This window comes from Petaurus breviceps, unplaced genomic scaffold (assembly GCF_028583685.1).
Source record: "Petaurus breviceps papuanus isolate PSGF00001 unplaced genomic scaffold, PetGlider_PUasm1.0 184, whole genome shotgun sequence".
NCBI classification, from domain to species: domain Eukaryota; kingdom Metazoa; phylum Chordata; class Mammalia; order Diprotodontia; family Petauridae; genus Petaurus; species Petaurus breviceps.
Window position 1 is genome coordinate 12,674,971 of NW_027185793.1, and position 14,996 is coordinate 12,689,966.

Consider the following 14,996-nt stretch of genomic DNA (forward strand, 5'->3'; position numbering starts at 1 on the left):
TTTTTTTACAAAGACTCTGGAGTGATTTGCCATTTTCCTTCTCCATCCTTTCACTCTTAGAAAAGGTTATGAGTTCAAGAGGTTTGGTTTCTGGGCCTCTGGTCCTGTTCTGGATCCAGTCTAACCAAAATCCAACAACTTTGTCCCATTCCTATTCAGTGGTTAGTGAAATAAACCTGGTCAGAGCAGCAGTAGAATTTTAAAGATCAAGTAGGTTCATTGAAGTTGAAGGGATTTCGGGGGTCAGTGACTGAAAAGACTCAGTTTATAAAAATGCTGTATCAGCTAAGTATGTGAGATTTTAACCAGTTTCAGTGGTCAGACTTTGGGGTACATCATGAAACCAAATAGTCTTTTTTTTTTTTTAGAAATAAGGAGATAGATCTATTTTTGTATTGCCAGTTTAGTAAACCAGGTTCTTAAGTACCAATCTGACAGGTGCTTGTAACACATTATTATACCTTTAAAAAAAAAGTCAGAAACACTGTTTCATAACATTCTGTAATTCTAACGTAGATTTTGAAGTCATGTAATTTTGGTGTAAGTGTACAACAATTGAAACTTATAGATTAGGTATAGTTGTGAATGAGAAAAAATAAATAGCATTTTCAAACATAAATTTTCAAAGTATCTGTTCATTTTAGTGCTGTAAGGATCTCCCAATGAGAAAATACCTTCTGCCAATGAAAAACTTCTGAATTAGGAGCACCTGTGTTCAAGTTTCACTTCTGACACATACCAGCTGGGACACTGGGCAAGTCACTTAATCTCTTGGGCCCCAGGCAAGTCTTTGTCTATAATAAGTTGCAGAGCAGGTGTTGATTTTCATTGGCAGAGGGTATTTTCTCATTGGGAGACCCATATAGCAATGAAATGAACAGATATTTTGAAAATTTATCTGAGAATTCTATTTGTTTTTTTCATTCACTATTCTACCTAATCTAATGAAAAACTATATAAAAGGAAAGAACATATTTGCAAGAAGCTTTAAAAGAATTTCAAGGCATAAAAATTTTTGTTGATTTTTTTTTTCAACTCTATATGTACTGTGTAATTTTGTTAAATGACTGCAGTCAACTATCAGCCTAGGGCATGTTACTTTTGGATAACAAAGGATGATAAATCTAGAGCTGGAAGTGATCTGAGAGGTCTCCCTCATTTTACAAACAAGGAAAATGAGATCTAGAACTTAGCTCAAAGTTAATTGATTTGTGTGAGGTTATGCATACACAGGTTACATCAAAGGTGGGATTTGATCCCAAGTCTTCAATAACTAGGTTTTTGTCCCCCAAGTGTTAATATCATATAGTTGAGATTACATGTTCATCTTCACCCCCTAGGGAGTAAAGAAATTATCGGTTGTTTGTACTTTTCGTTTATTCCTTATTCCTTATACTGGTAACCTACTAGGATTTTTATTTGATGCCTCTGCTACTAATACTCTTTTCACAGAAGTCAATATTGGAATACTAATCATTTTCTCTAGTGATGAGAGATGCATTTAAATTTCTGTTTGGAACATAGCTGGTAACTAAAGAAACTATATATATAATCTGTTTCTTTTTCTGGGCCTAGTGCTATATCTTTATTTTGCTTGATTAGTTCTAATTAGCTTAAATTTGTTTTAAAGTCAGTTGATGGAACATCTTCTATATTTATTCTAACTTAACATTTGTGAATCATGTAGTGTATATCCTCAAACCTGGTAGGAAACCATGCCATTTAATATTTCTGTTTAAGTAAGTATGCACATATGTATGCATTTAAATTACAGTATAGAAATGACAGTACTCCCTAAATATTTATATATACAAAATCATTTTTCTTTTCTGATCATAAATGAGAACAAAGCATGGGGAAGTATTTTGACAATTCAAAAAATAGATGTTTTAAATATATCATCTTTAGTGTTTTATAAAGTTTTATTTCCTTTGCACATGCATAGATGGTCTATTTCTTCAGTGTATGCTGAATCCCTATAGTATTTGATATGCAAACATAATTTTGAGTGGGTATACACGAGGTTATAATCTACTTATGTAAGACAAAAAAATCATGAGAAAATGATGAGTCTAATATAATAGGATTAAATGTCCTTTGAAGTAATGAAACTGTTCCCAATCCATCCTTCATTACCCTGTCAAACTGATAGTCTGAAATACAGTTAGCTCCCCTCAAAAACTCCATATAGATTCAGAAAATGTGCCAGACCAAATCTTGATGGGAAATTCCCAAGAAAAATCATAATCCTTTTTCCCAGCCTAGGTCAGCATAGAGAAACAGAGGTTTGTGGACACTGGAAATAGGGTCTGGGCAGATATATTCTGGGTGGAACACACCAGTACACAGAGAGGCTATTCACCAAGGCAAAGGAGGTCCCAGACCTATACCAGAGCACCATATACAGAATGCAGGAACAGGTGCCAACTGGAAACTTTGTCACCCACTACCCAGTTTCAGGTTATAGATCCTGGGCCAACAAGGCTGTGGTTCAAGGGTAGTGGTTGCAGGCCCTAGGTAGAGAGGTACAAAGTGTTAAAAGGAGGAACAGGCTCAAAAGTGAGCAGCTAAAATGTGACTTGGATTCCCAGATACAGAGCAGGGTCTTACTTTCAGCTTCTAACCCAATCTGAAGCCTTCAGATGCATAACCAGTACAGGAACCGAAGACCCAAGGGAAGCCAGCAGTTCTGTCACTCTGAACCAGCGGAGCTTCCCAGCTGTTGGATTGTGACCGAGTCCAACAGCAACTACTCTTGGACAGATCTAACCCCATGCAGGAACTTGCAGCTCTCACACGGGGGGTGGGGGACAGCAGTCATGCTTTACCATTAATTAGACCACTTTGTGAACTAGCCCGAGCTGCCCTTGAGATCTTGGAGTGACACCACATTGAATACCCAGGAAAGGAGAAACAGTTCTCTGCAGAAGTGCGCAGAGCCCAGCCGTAATATTGAGTCCAAAATCAAAAAGCCTAGAAGTGAGCAAAAGAAAAAAGAGCTATTGTGATGACCAAGAAGAAGAAACGTCTGTAAGCAAACATCTACAAAAGAATGTCTATGTTGGGGGCAGCAGCTAGGTGGCGCAGTGAGTAGAGCACCAGTCCTGGAGTCAGGAGGACCTGAGTTCAAATGCAACCTCAAATACTTAACACTTACTAGCTTGTGACCTTGGGCAAGTCACTTAAACCCAATTGCCCTCCCTTCCCCACTCCCCCCCCCCAAAAAAAATGTCTTTGATCAAAACCTCAAAGGAAAGGGGGGAAAAAAGAAGCTTGGCTACAAATTCAATTGAAATCCAAGAGAAAAAGGAATAATTTTTTAAGAGTTAAAATTTTTTTTTTTTTATAAATTAAATGAGAGTGCTAGAGGGGGGTAAATGGAAAAGAAATGAGAGTCATGGAACATTTGGAAAAGGAATTAATAGCCTGGCATAAGAGGTACAAAACCTTGCTCAAACAACAAACTTCCTAAAAAGGAGTATGAACCAAATAGAAGCTAATGAGACAAAAAGAAATAGGAACAAAGAAAAAAGACTGAAAAAAATATTAGAAGAAAACATAAAACAACTAACCTGGAAAGCAGATTAAGAAAATTAAGATTAGTTAAGGATTGAATTAAATATCTTAATTAAGATTATGAAAATTAAGGATTATTGGGCTACCTGAAAGTTGCAAATAAGAAAAAGAGCCTAAACATCATATTTCAAGAAATCTTTCAAAGGAAACAGTCCTACATCTCTTAGAACCAGAGGGCAAAGTAGAAATTTAAAAAAAGAATCTATCACTCATCTCAAAAATGAGCACTCCTAGGAAAATTCTAGCCAAAATCTAGAGGTTCCAGATCAAAATTTTAAAAATTGCTTCTATCAGCCCAGAAAGAAAGAATTCAAATTTTGAGGAGCTATAGTCAGTTACACCCGATTTAGCAGCCACCACTATAAATGAGCAGAGGACTTGGAATACAGTATTCCGGAAAGAAAAGGATTTAGTCCCATGGCCAAGAAAACTTACCCAGGGAAACTGATTATAATTCTGTAAGGAAAAAATAAAAATGGAATAATGAAATCTTAAAAATAAACTTAAATTTCACTGAATGGAATTGAAGACTTACAAGCATTTCTTATGAAAAGACCAGAGCTGAAACTTTGAAGTTCAGTCACAGGAGCTAAAGAGAACAAAATGGTAAACCCAAATTAACCATCATAATGAAACTAAGCTGGGATAAACTGCTGACATTCATTAATGTGTCTCTTATAAACCATATAAATTGTAGGTAGAAGGTCTGAGAGTAGTTCTGTTATGTCGTGATCATCTTAAAAGATGAGTGGAAAGAGAGGGAAGGGGAATGTGCTAGGGGGTGGAGATTGGGAAGGAAAGGAAAGCTAAGAAAATTTAATAATGAAATAATCAGAGTTCTTGAGTAGAAGTCTATGCCGGCTAGGAGGCGGAGATCAGCTGATGCTTGAGCCTTACTCTTGACTGATTTGATCAAAGGAGGGAAAAATACACACACACACACACACACACACACACACACACATTTCAGTCTATAGGAAAAAGGAGAAGATAGAATCGAGAATTAAGGGGAAAACAGATGAAAAGAAGGCTTAGCAAAGCAAACTCTAAACACACGGAACAGTATTTATAGCTCTTAGAGGTGGCAGAAAATGGGAATCTGAGGGCAGTGCCCCTCATTTGGGGAAATTGCTGAACAAGATAAAGTATGTAAATGCAATGAAAAATGATTGTTTTGTAAGAAATAGTGAAACCTGGGAAGACTTTTATGAACTGAAGTAAAGTGAACCAATAAAATAATTTATACCAGGACGATACTGTAAAGACAGACAGTTTTGGGGGTGGCTAGGTGCACAGTGAATAGAGCACCGGCCCTGGAATCAGGAGGACCTGAGGGCAAGTCACTTAACCCCAATTGCCCTCCAAAAAGCAAAAAAAAAATTTAAGACAGACAACTTTGAAAGTGTTTTTTGGTTTGTTTGTTTTGTTTTGTTTTTGCAGCTGCTAGGTAGCACAGTAGATGGAGCTTTGGGCCAGGAGTCAGAGACTTGGGTTCAAGTTCTTTGACACTATGTTCTTTGACCTTGGGCAAGTCACTTGGTTTCTCTCTGCCCTAGTTTACTGATCTGTAAAATGGGAATGATAATAGTATCTTTGTCTCAGGGTTGTTGTGAGGATCAGATGAGATATTTGTTAAGCACTTAGCATGCATGGTATCTGACATATAGGTGCTATATAAATGTTAGTTTTTATTTTTATTACCACGATTATTCAGGGAATTAATGAAGAATCATGCTACCTACCTCTTGATAAAGAAGTGAAAGAATTAGAGTTCAGAATTCTGTGCATGTGTAAAATTTTATTATGATTTATTTTATAACTTATATACTTATGTATATTATGTATGATTATATTACCTATCTGGAGTGTGGACTGAGGCATATATTTCAATTATACTATATGTATATCTCATTCTATCTTCTAGATACATAATACACACTATATACGTGCATGTATTTATGTAGAAAGAAGGATATAGACGTATGGATGTAATCTATATTCTTTTGAACATGACCAGTGTAAAAATTTGTTTTGCTTAATGATATATGTTTGTAGTAGGGTTTTTCTTTATTCTTAGCTGGGGAGGAGTGGTTGAGGTGGAAGAGAGAGAAGGCTGATTTTTGCTGATTGAAAAAAAGTAAAATTTTAATTTAAAAGAAGACAAAATGCAAGATTTTCTGTGTGACATTTAAAGACTATCACAATCTGGCTCTAGCATACTTTTCCAGGCTTATCCCACATCATTCCCTTTCACATACACTGGGTTCCAGCCAAACCTGCCAGCTTGCAGTTCTCTATACGTGATATTCCATCTCCATCTTGCTGGCTTTGTGTCGGCTGCCCCCCTCACTTCTGCCTCTTAGCATCCCTAATTCTCTTCAGAAACCAGTACAACCATCTGTCCTCCTGCATTAGACCTGTCTTGATGCCCCTATGTACTCGTTTTCTTTCATCTTGAAATGACTTTTTATTTAACTGTTCATGTTGTTCTTCCTCTTACCCTCAGTTGAATAAAATAAGCTTCTTGAGGACAGAAACTGTTTGTTTTGGGTTTTGTTCCCCTTGTCTAACATAGTTGACCATTGCATAGTAGGCATTTAATACATGTTTGACGAATGAATGATTGTGGGCTGTGGCATTAATATGTCTACTTCCAAGGAGTTTGAAGTATTCTTTGCAACATGCTGATGAAAACAAATATTTATTACATTGATTGTAAGTTGCTTTAATGACCTAACTCTGGTTCACTAGGAAAAGCACCTAACCTTTCTGCTGAACTTTAAATTTTGAGACACTTTGTTCAAACTTCAGCTGTTTATCTTCCCTGAGCCTCAGTTCCCTCATGTGCAAAATGAAAGGGATTGAACAAAATGGCCTCTTCCGTCCCTTCCAGCTCTTGGTCTACAATCCTATTACTTTTGAAATTTTGGGATGCTGTTTTTTGTAAACGGTTGTAAATATAGAAATGAAACTATAATTTTAACATGTATGTGCATGTGTGCCACTGTCTAACATATATAGAAATGCAAATACATTAAATTGCCAAGTAATTTAATTTTTTTGTTTTTCTAATAGAAAGAAGAAAAGAAGTCAGTCAGTTATCCCTCACTTCTAAGCCACATAACATCTTCTTTCTTAAATCATCCAGTCATTACAATGACTACAAATCCAGACATAAATATTCCTCACCTCCTGAATGGATTTTCTCCACTTGTATCATCCATGCCTTGTGACTTTCACTTAGTTAATCTAAGGACAATACAATCAAAGGTATGTTAATATACATCTTTAAAAGACAACTACATTTATTGTGTTGAAGGATGGGTGATAAATGCTTTAAAATTAAAATGTTTTGTATAACTCTCTTGTTGTTTAATAATAACATTAATAATGATAATCATACTAACATTTATATAGAGTTTTTGTATACCATTTATATAGCGTTTTAAGGTTGGTGCAATGATTTAGATATATTATCTCTTTTAATCTCAGCAATGTAGGTGTTACTATTGACTCCATTTTGCAAATGAGGAAATTATGATCTAGAAAGGTTAAGTGACTTGATGAAGGTCACCCAACCATTATGTGTCTGAGCTAGGATTCACATACATGTGTTCCTAATTGCCTCTCATTGAGTAGTACAGATTGTTCTCAACTTTTGGTTTGTTGAATCCTTCCCACTAGACACTATGCCTAGAAAGTCAGAGAAATACACATTATGTTTCCTTTTTTTTTTTAAATTTTCTTTCTGAAAAACAATCAAATTCAGTCACTAGAATTCAGTGATACATTTGATGTATGTTGAAAAGGAAAAAGGAAGCTCAGAATTAATATTTGCCTTTGAGGCATGTCAAAACTTTTAAAAATTGCCCTTTTCCCTGCTTCTGCATTTGAAAATCAATTTCTATCTCATCCTAAAAATCTGTATTGGAAACTTTGAGGCATCATTGAAACATCTGCACTTCGTTTTAAAAAACAAAAACCTCTCTGTCATAAAGAGCCCAATTTTCTGGCATTTAAACTGTGTATATTTTTAAAGAAGATAACATGTAAAAGTGATCCCTCCTTGTTTTCACCCATGTATTGTTCCATATGTTGTCGACACTCTAGCGTGGCATCGAATAGCAGAAAAAGATCTGGTCTAGAGTCATAAAATGAGGAGATAACGTGGCAGCTAGGAGGTGCAGTGAATAGAGTGCCAGTCCTGCAGTCAGGAGGGTCTGAGTTCAAATCTGGTGTCAGACACTTGACACTTACTAGCTGTATGACCTTGGGCAAGTCACTTAACTCCGATTGCTTTGCCTTTCCTTCTCCAAAAAAAGAATTAATAGATGGGGGTGTGAGGCAGTGCTTGAACCTTACTTTCATTAGAATTGGCTCAAAGAAGGTATTGAGTATAGAAATTCATCTTACTGTTTAGGGAAGTAGAAAGGGAAGTGGGAGGACTGATTAAAGGGAGTATGGATTGGGAAGGTGGTGGTGCAAAGAAAAACACTTCTGAGGAGGTACAAGATGAAAGGGGAGTGGCTGGGAGAGAAATAAAGGGGAGAAAATAGGATGGAGGGGAACTTACCCATAAAACAGAAGTATATAGCTGAGTGGATTAAAAAATCCTGTGTTATATTGTCTACAAAAACACATGTGAAACACAGAGTAAAGGTTAGGTGCTGGGGAACGATCTATTATGCTTCAGCAGAAGTAAAAATTGGGAATAGCAATCATGATCTTAAAGTAAAAGCAAAAATATATCTAATTGAAAGATATAAGTAAGGAAACTACATCTTGCTAAATAAATGCCCTGGACCAGTGATTCTTAAACTGGGGGTCATGACCAATAGTTTAAGAAGCATTGAAGGGGTCACTAGTGGAAAAAGTTCCAGAAGCCCCTAGATATATGCACTAAATGGTATGGTTTCAGGAGCTCTCAAGTCAGAGATGGTAAGGGAATGTCGAAGACGGTCAGAAAGAGTTAAGATTCTTGGAAGTAGCAGTGGATGTAGTACCGGATGCTATGTGGCAACCCCATTACCTATATCCGCTCTTGGGTCACAGTTCAAGGTAATAGAGCAGCATTTTCATGAAGGCAGGGGGGACTGGAAGCCCTGAGAAGGCAGTAATACTTCCAGCCCCAAGAGATCAGGGACCCTGAGGAGTAGTAGCATTTCTGGTCCCAAGGCAGAAGAGGACCTGAGAAACTGTATCGATTCCAGTCCCAAGGGATCAGAGGCCTTTGCTGGGTAAAAGCCAGAGTGAAGACGGAGAGCAATGACCACACCTTTTCCTAGATCACAATACTTTGGAAGTACTGAAAACTTCCAGACTCCAGAACTAGCTCAGAAAACGGCAGTGAGAAAAGAACTGAAACTTGAGACTTTGCCCCTTATTCCCCCGCACTGGGAAAAGAGCCCAACATTAACTTAAAGTACCAAATTAAGAAATACTATGGAAAATGAACAAACAACAAAAAATGAAATTGACCATAAAAAGCTACGATGATGACAGGGAAGAACACAACACAAATTCAGAAGACAAAAGGCAAAATAGCTACATGCAAAATATCATAAGCCCAGCAAGAATTTTTAGAAGAACTAACAACTGATTTTCAAAGTCAAGTAAGAGTGGTAGGGGGAAAGTTAGAGAAATGAGAATAAGGGAAGAAAATTATGAAAAGACAACCACTTGCTGAAAGAGGCAAAAAAAATACCAAAGAAAATGACACCTTAAAAAAACAGAATTGGCTAAATGAAAGAAGAGTTATAAAAAAGCTCACTTAAGGAAATCATTTCCCAAAAATTAGAATTGAGAATGTGGAAGCTAATGACTCCATGAGACATCATGAAATAATAAAACAGTACTTAGTGGATAAAGCACAGGACTTATAATCGGGAAGACTCATCTTCCTGAATTTAACTCTGCCCTCAAGACACTAGCTGTGTGATCCTGGGCAGGTCACTAAACCACGTTTGCCTCAGTTCCTCATCTTGAAGGAAATGGCAAACCACTCCCGTATCTTTGCCAAGAAAACCTCAAATGGGGTCATGAAGAGTCAGACATGATTGAAAAACAACGGAACAAAAATATTATTTTGATTATATAACAAGACTATTTTTTGCAATATGAATTTAAATGTTACATTCACCAGTTTTCCACTTATGTATTTTATGTTAAACCAAAAAAAAGTGTTTGCTTAGCATGTGATAAGTACAATTTCATTTAAATATCACTGGTATGAAAATGAACAGATTTTTAAGAGAAAATATTAATATAATTCATCTAAATGGATATTCACTAAGTAATTCAATCTAATTTTAAATTAAGAATAGAGGGTAAACTATTCCATGCCCAGGTCACAACTAACATTTCTTGTTCTTTATTCAACTAATCTACATATCAGACATACTCCATTGAAGTGCTTTATTTGAACAAATAGTGAACTATTTTTTAGGAAAAGTAATGAGCTTTATTCAGAATGTAAAGTGCTTTTAGAAAGAATTCAAGAGCTTTGGATACTATGAGAATGATGATACTATGAGGCAAAGGGAGGTTAAATCAGCCAGGATTGTATTCTAAGTCTCCTGACCCAATTCATCTTTGAAAGGTGGGGTTGCAGGAAGTCAGATGAGAGAAAGAGAAAAAAGCTGCAGGTAAAACTGTCATTTCTAAATTAAATGTTCAGTTAAATTAGCAATTATAATAGAAGTATTGAGATCTGAGCCAATTGCTATGTCATGATTCATAAAAAGTTTGTGTGATGAATTAATGTGTGCATTCTTTATTTTCAGGAAGACAGTGGACCATCAGATGAGGCTGCCTTAATACTTCATAGAAAGGGATTTGATTGTAGATTCTCTAATAGAAGTGGATTACTTTGCTCACTTACTCAGGGAAAGGTATGTTTTAAAGGTTTTTTTCTCCTAAACTAATAAAGTATTTGGAATTCTCTTTTCTGGCACAGATAATTGTGTGAAATGTACTATAATGATGTGAAAATAATAGCAACATTCAGGTTAACTTCTTATTCATTAGCCATAGAGAGTTCATAGTATTTCTCTCCATGCAAATGACTCCCAGATCTGTATATCTGGCCCCTAACTCTTCCAGGTTCCACTTCCACAATACTTACTGCCTATTGAATACGTCACACCTTCTGCATTTGACATCTCAAACTCAACATGCCTGAAAGAGAACTCATTGTATTCTCTCTTCCTGCTTCCCTACCAAACCATGCCTAATCCAAACTTCCCTGTTTCTGAATGAAAGAAAAAATATTAAGTGTTTACTTAATACTGCTAGACACTGTACTAAGCACTCAGGATACAAACATAAGCAGACTAAATAGTCCCTGCTCTCAAAGATTTTATGTCCTAATGGGGAAAGATAATAACATAAAGCGTTGGAGAGGACAGGGAATCAGTGTACTCTCAGAACAATATTGTTTGGCAGTGGCCAAAAAGTCAAGAGTTCTGGGTCCCACAAGCAAAGTCCAGGTTCTTTTGGGAGGAGGAGGAGGAGGAAGATAGCCAGGAATACAGTAGGCATAATTTAGAAATGACTAGAAATAATAGCGAGCTAGCATTTATGTAGTGCTCTATAAAGTTTTCAAGATGCTTTGCAAACATCATGTCATTTGATTTTCACAACAACCCTAAGAGGTGCTATTATTTTTCAGTTTTTACAGATGAGGAAATTGAAGCAGACAATGATTGTACCTTGCTCAGGGTCACACAGCTGTGTGTCTGTGGCAGGATTTGTACTCTAGTTATCCTGACTTAAGGTCCAGCACCCTGGGCCACTTAGCTGCCTCCAGGTGACTATCCAGGACACTACTGTTCTTCCAATCTCCCTATTTTGAAACCTGGGTATTATCAAAACCTCCCCTCCCTTACCACATATGTCCAGTCTGTTGACAAATCTTGCTATTTCTGTATTCATAACATCTCTAACCTCTGTCCCCTTCTCACTACTCATACATATACCACCCTCATCACTTCTTTTCTGAAGTTTGGTGATGACCTCCTAATTGGTCTCCTCCAACTCCAATCCCATTTCCCATATAACTGCCAGACGGATTTTCTTTGGCCCATTTCTGGCCTGTTGCTTACCCTAGGACCTTCTTTTTGACTTTTAAAACCTTTCACAGTTGACTTAACCTACCTTTCCAGTCTTGTTTTGCATCATTCCCTTTTTCACACTCTACAACCTAGCCAAATTTAGTCTCTTAGGTTTAGCTCTAGAAGGGAATGTTAGAGCTCATTAAGGAAAACGAAGTTCAGAGACTTTTCCCGAGTCACACACACAGACTGTGTGTGGCCTGAAGCAGGATTGGAACCCTGGTCTTCCTGGCTGGAAGAAAGGAAGGGGAAGCTTTGGGGTGTACGTAACACTCTGTGAGGACATTTCTTCTAATGTAATTCTACAGTAAATTTATTATCTCGGGGAAAACAATCATCTTTCTTCCCTTAAGCATTTTCTGGTACTGATGCTATACTGTTTAACTTGTCATAGTTCAAGTTCTGAGTCTTTAAATTTAACCATTTATTTTCATGAAAACTGTAGCCACAAAATATCATAGGACTTTACTTATATAAATAAGTAGGGCGATGTTATTATAGAAATATTCCTGGATGATTGCTGCTTCTGAAACTTTTTTGTTTGTGTAGTTATTTTTATGTGTAATATACAGTTCCCAAAGTCAAATCTGAATAAAGCTTATGAATTCTTTTGACCCTCCTTTAGTGAAAATTATAAACCTGGTAGCCTTCAATTATTTCAAAATCCCTAAAAAAAAATTTCTGTCTTAGCTTTATTTTTATTATCTGGACATTAGGGAATAGAATAAGCATTTTGTAAGAGCCTATTATGTGTCAGGCACTGTGCTAAGCAACTTATGAATATATCACTTCATCCCCACAGCAACCATGGGAGGTAGGTACTGTTATTATCCTACTTTAAAGTTAAGGAAACTGAGGCAGAGTTTAAGTGCTTTGTCCTTGGACACATAGCTAGTCATTGTCTTAACGCTGGATTTGATCTCGAAGTCTTCCTGACACTAGAATATATGTTTCTTTACTAATGATCTTGTAAATATTGGTTAATTGCTATTTTAATAGTAGGGTTACATTGAAAATGTTTCTTACTCTTTTAAAATATATGTCAATGATTCTCAGTCTTCTATTTGGCAGCCTCTATAGTTTCCATATTATCTTCCCCTTCACACTTTTCTCCACACACTCACCAAAAGAACCAGCAGTTGATCATGCATCTGCTTCAATACTTCTTAACCTAAGTTCTTTGGACAGATTTCAGGGCTATTCTTGAATTTGGATTGGAAAAAATTAAATCTCTCTCTTCACTAATCTCTAACTGAAATTTAGCATTTCCTTCTATTATTTAAGAACATTTTTCTTAGGAGTTTTCATAGGTTTTACCAGACTTTTAATAAGGTATTAACAAAAAATGTTAACAACCCCCGATCTATTTAGAGCTAAGTCCTCTATTGTCCCTACCTCAGTTGATATAAAAGTTAAAGAGAAAAGGTAGGGAAAAGACATCAGTACAGATTAGTTCATATTTTATATATAATCTGTAGTGGACCACTGCAATTGCAATAGATAGTTTAAATATTTTTCTCTTCAAATTTCCCTTGAGTTTTTGAGGGTCTTATTCTTCAAGTGAGGAAATTGAACCATACAAATTAGCACATGTACAATAAGTACTAAAAAACATTGTTGGGAACAAAATATATTTAAATTAAGCCTCTCAGTTCTAACACCTTCCATAAGGTTTTATCTATAATAACTTTACTTAATAAATGTCTTGATTAACATATCACCAGAAGTTTTTTATTGGGAAAGCTGACTAAATTTAACTGCAAACCCCCAAATTACTATAAAGCAAAGAAATGTTTAAGTAATGGGGCAAAGGTAGTGGGATATTTTGTAGAACTAGTTTTTTTTCCTCTACAAATTTGATCTAAATGTAGCAATCTTTTTATCATTTTTTTAGATGTTGGTACACAAGCTGTTTAACGAATTTATTGTTCAAAGTCTTATACCATCATCGTTATCTTTGATGCATTCACCCCTGGATACCAGAAATATAAGTGACATCAACATGAGTCCCATGGAAATCAGTACATTCCGAATCCATTTGAGATGAAACTGGCTTTCAATTTTGGATTTTGAAGAAATAGCTTTTGTAACTTCTTGATTTGACATGCAATAAAGAAGCACATTGTTATTCCAGCTTCTGGATACTGTGAGAACATGAATCCTGTGATTTTCTTTTAACCAAGTGTTTTTTTCCCCACAAAAGCCATGTTTTTAACAATTTTTTTAGTTCTTTATCATGAAACACCACTGTCAGTATAAATTAATGCAACAAAAGAAGAAATATCTAAGGACGTTAACCCATCAACAACAGATTTAGTCTCAGGTTAAATGCTAATTTTGTGTTTGTTGGGGTTATGAGGTGGTTATTAAAGTATTTGCTGATCCTTGCTCAATTTATATGAAAATTGTGATGGTTAATATCTCATTTCAGTATTTAAGTAAAGTGAGATAAAAAGCTGTTGGGTAATAGCTAATGGCCAAATAGTTGCAATAATGCATACAGGTTACAGATTTTTTTAAATCTTATTTTGTACTGTGGAGAGGTGAATTCTGTGAAGTGCAATCCAGAATCTTTTGTGATATGAATGATTAACTTTTCATACCTTCCTCTAATTTACTTCTTATTTTGCATCCTCCCTTATCCATCTGTCCCTTACCATCATCCCAGGCTGCCAGTATGTAGTTTTAAAAAAAAAAAAAAAGGACATTTTCATTACTTGACAAAGTGGGATAGGTGCAATTTATTCCATTGTCACTTAAAAAAGCAAGAAGTAATTCCCTGGGTACCATAAACTTGTTTGGGGTACCATAAGGTATCTTTTTAGATAGCCCATTGGAACATTAATGTTCTGAGATGGGTTTTTCTATATTAAGATTACCATATCAAGATATAAATGTGCCTTATTTTTTTTATATGTCTCATTAAATCTTTTGGTGTCCATATTACTGTTCTGGGGGTGGGGGTGACAGGGATGGTTAGTTTATATGATACTTAAATTGTGTAAATTTTGCTTGACAATGCTGGCCACACTCTGATCTGTGTTGTCTCACTAACCTTGTGCTGATGTTATTTTAAACATTTAGACTTTTTGAATGTACTAAGATATAAGAAAGAAATACCAGGAAGATCAACACTGTTAATCAAAATACACTGCTGCCAAGGAAACTGCAAATTGATGTAAAGATTTTGTAAAAAATCATTATACATTTCATAGATTGTTAACTATATTTGGAAACATTTATATAATTTTTAAATGTCAGCGTCCAAAGTCTGATAACATGTAAATTCTTTATAGCAGTCATAATAGG

The 14,996-nt window shown here is 35.8% G+C and overlaps 1 protein-coding gene across 1 annotated transcript in view; it reads left to right on the forward strand.

Moving 5' to 3' along the window:
- Window positions 1-14,996, forward strand: part of MAN2A1 (mannosidase alpha class 2A member 1) — a 236,724-nt gene that overhangs the window by 220,214 nt on the left and 1,514 nt on the right. Inside the window, exons 20-22 of the mRNA XM_069088155.1 lie at window positions 6,652-6,846; window positions 10,359-10,466; window positions 13,582-14,996. The exon at window positions 13,582-14,996 is cut by the window's right edge and continues 1,514 nt beyond it. Of these exons, the coding sequence (XP_068944256.1) occupies window positions 6,652-6,846; window positions 10,359-10,466; window positions 13,582-13,734 (456 nt within the window). The 3' untranslated portion in view covers window positions 13,735-14,996. The remainder of the gene's footprint in view (window positions 1-6,651; window positions 6,847-10,358; window positions 10,467-13,581) is intronic.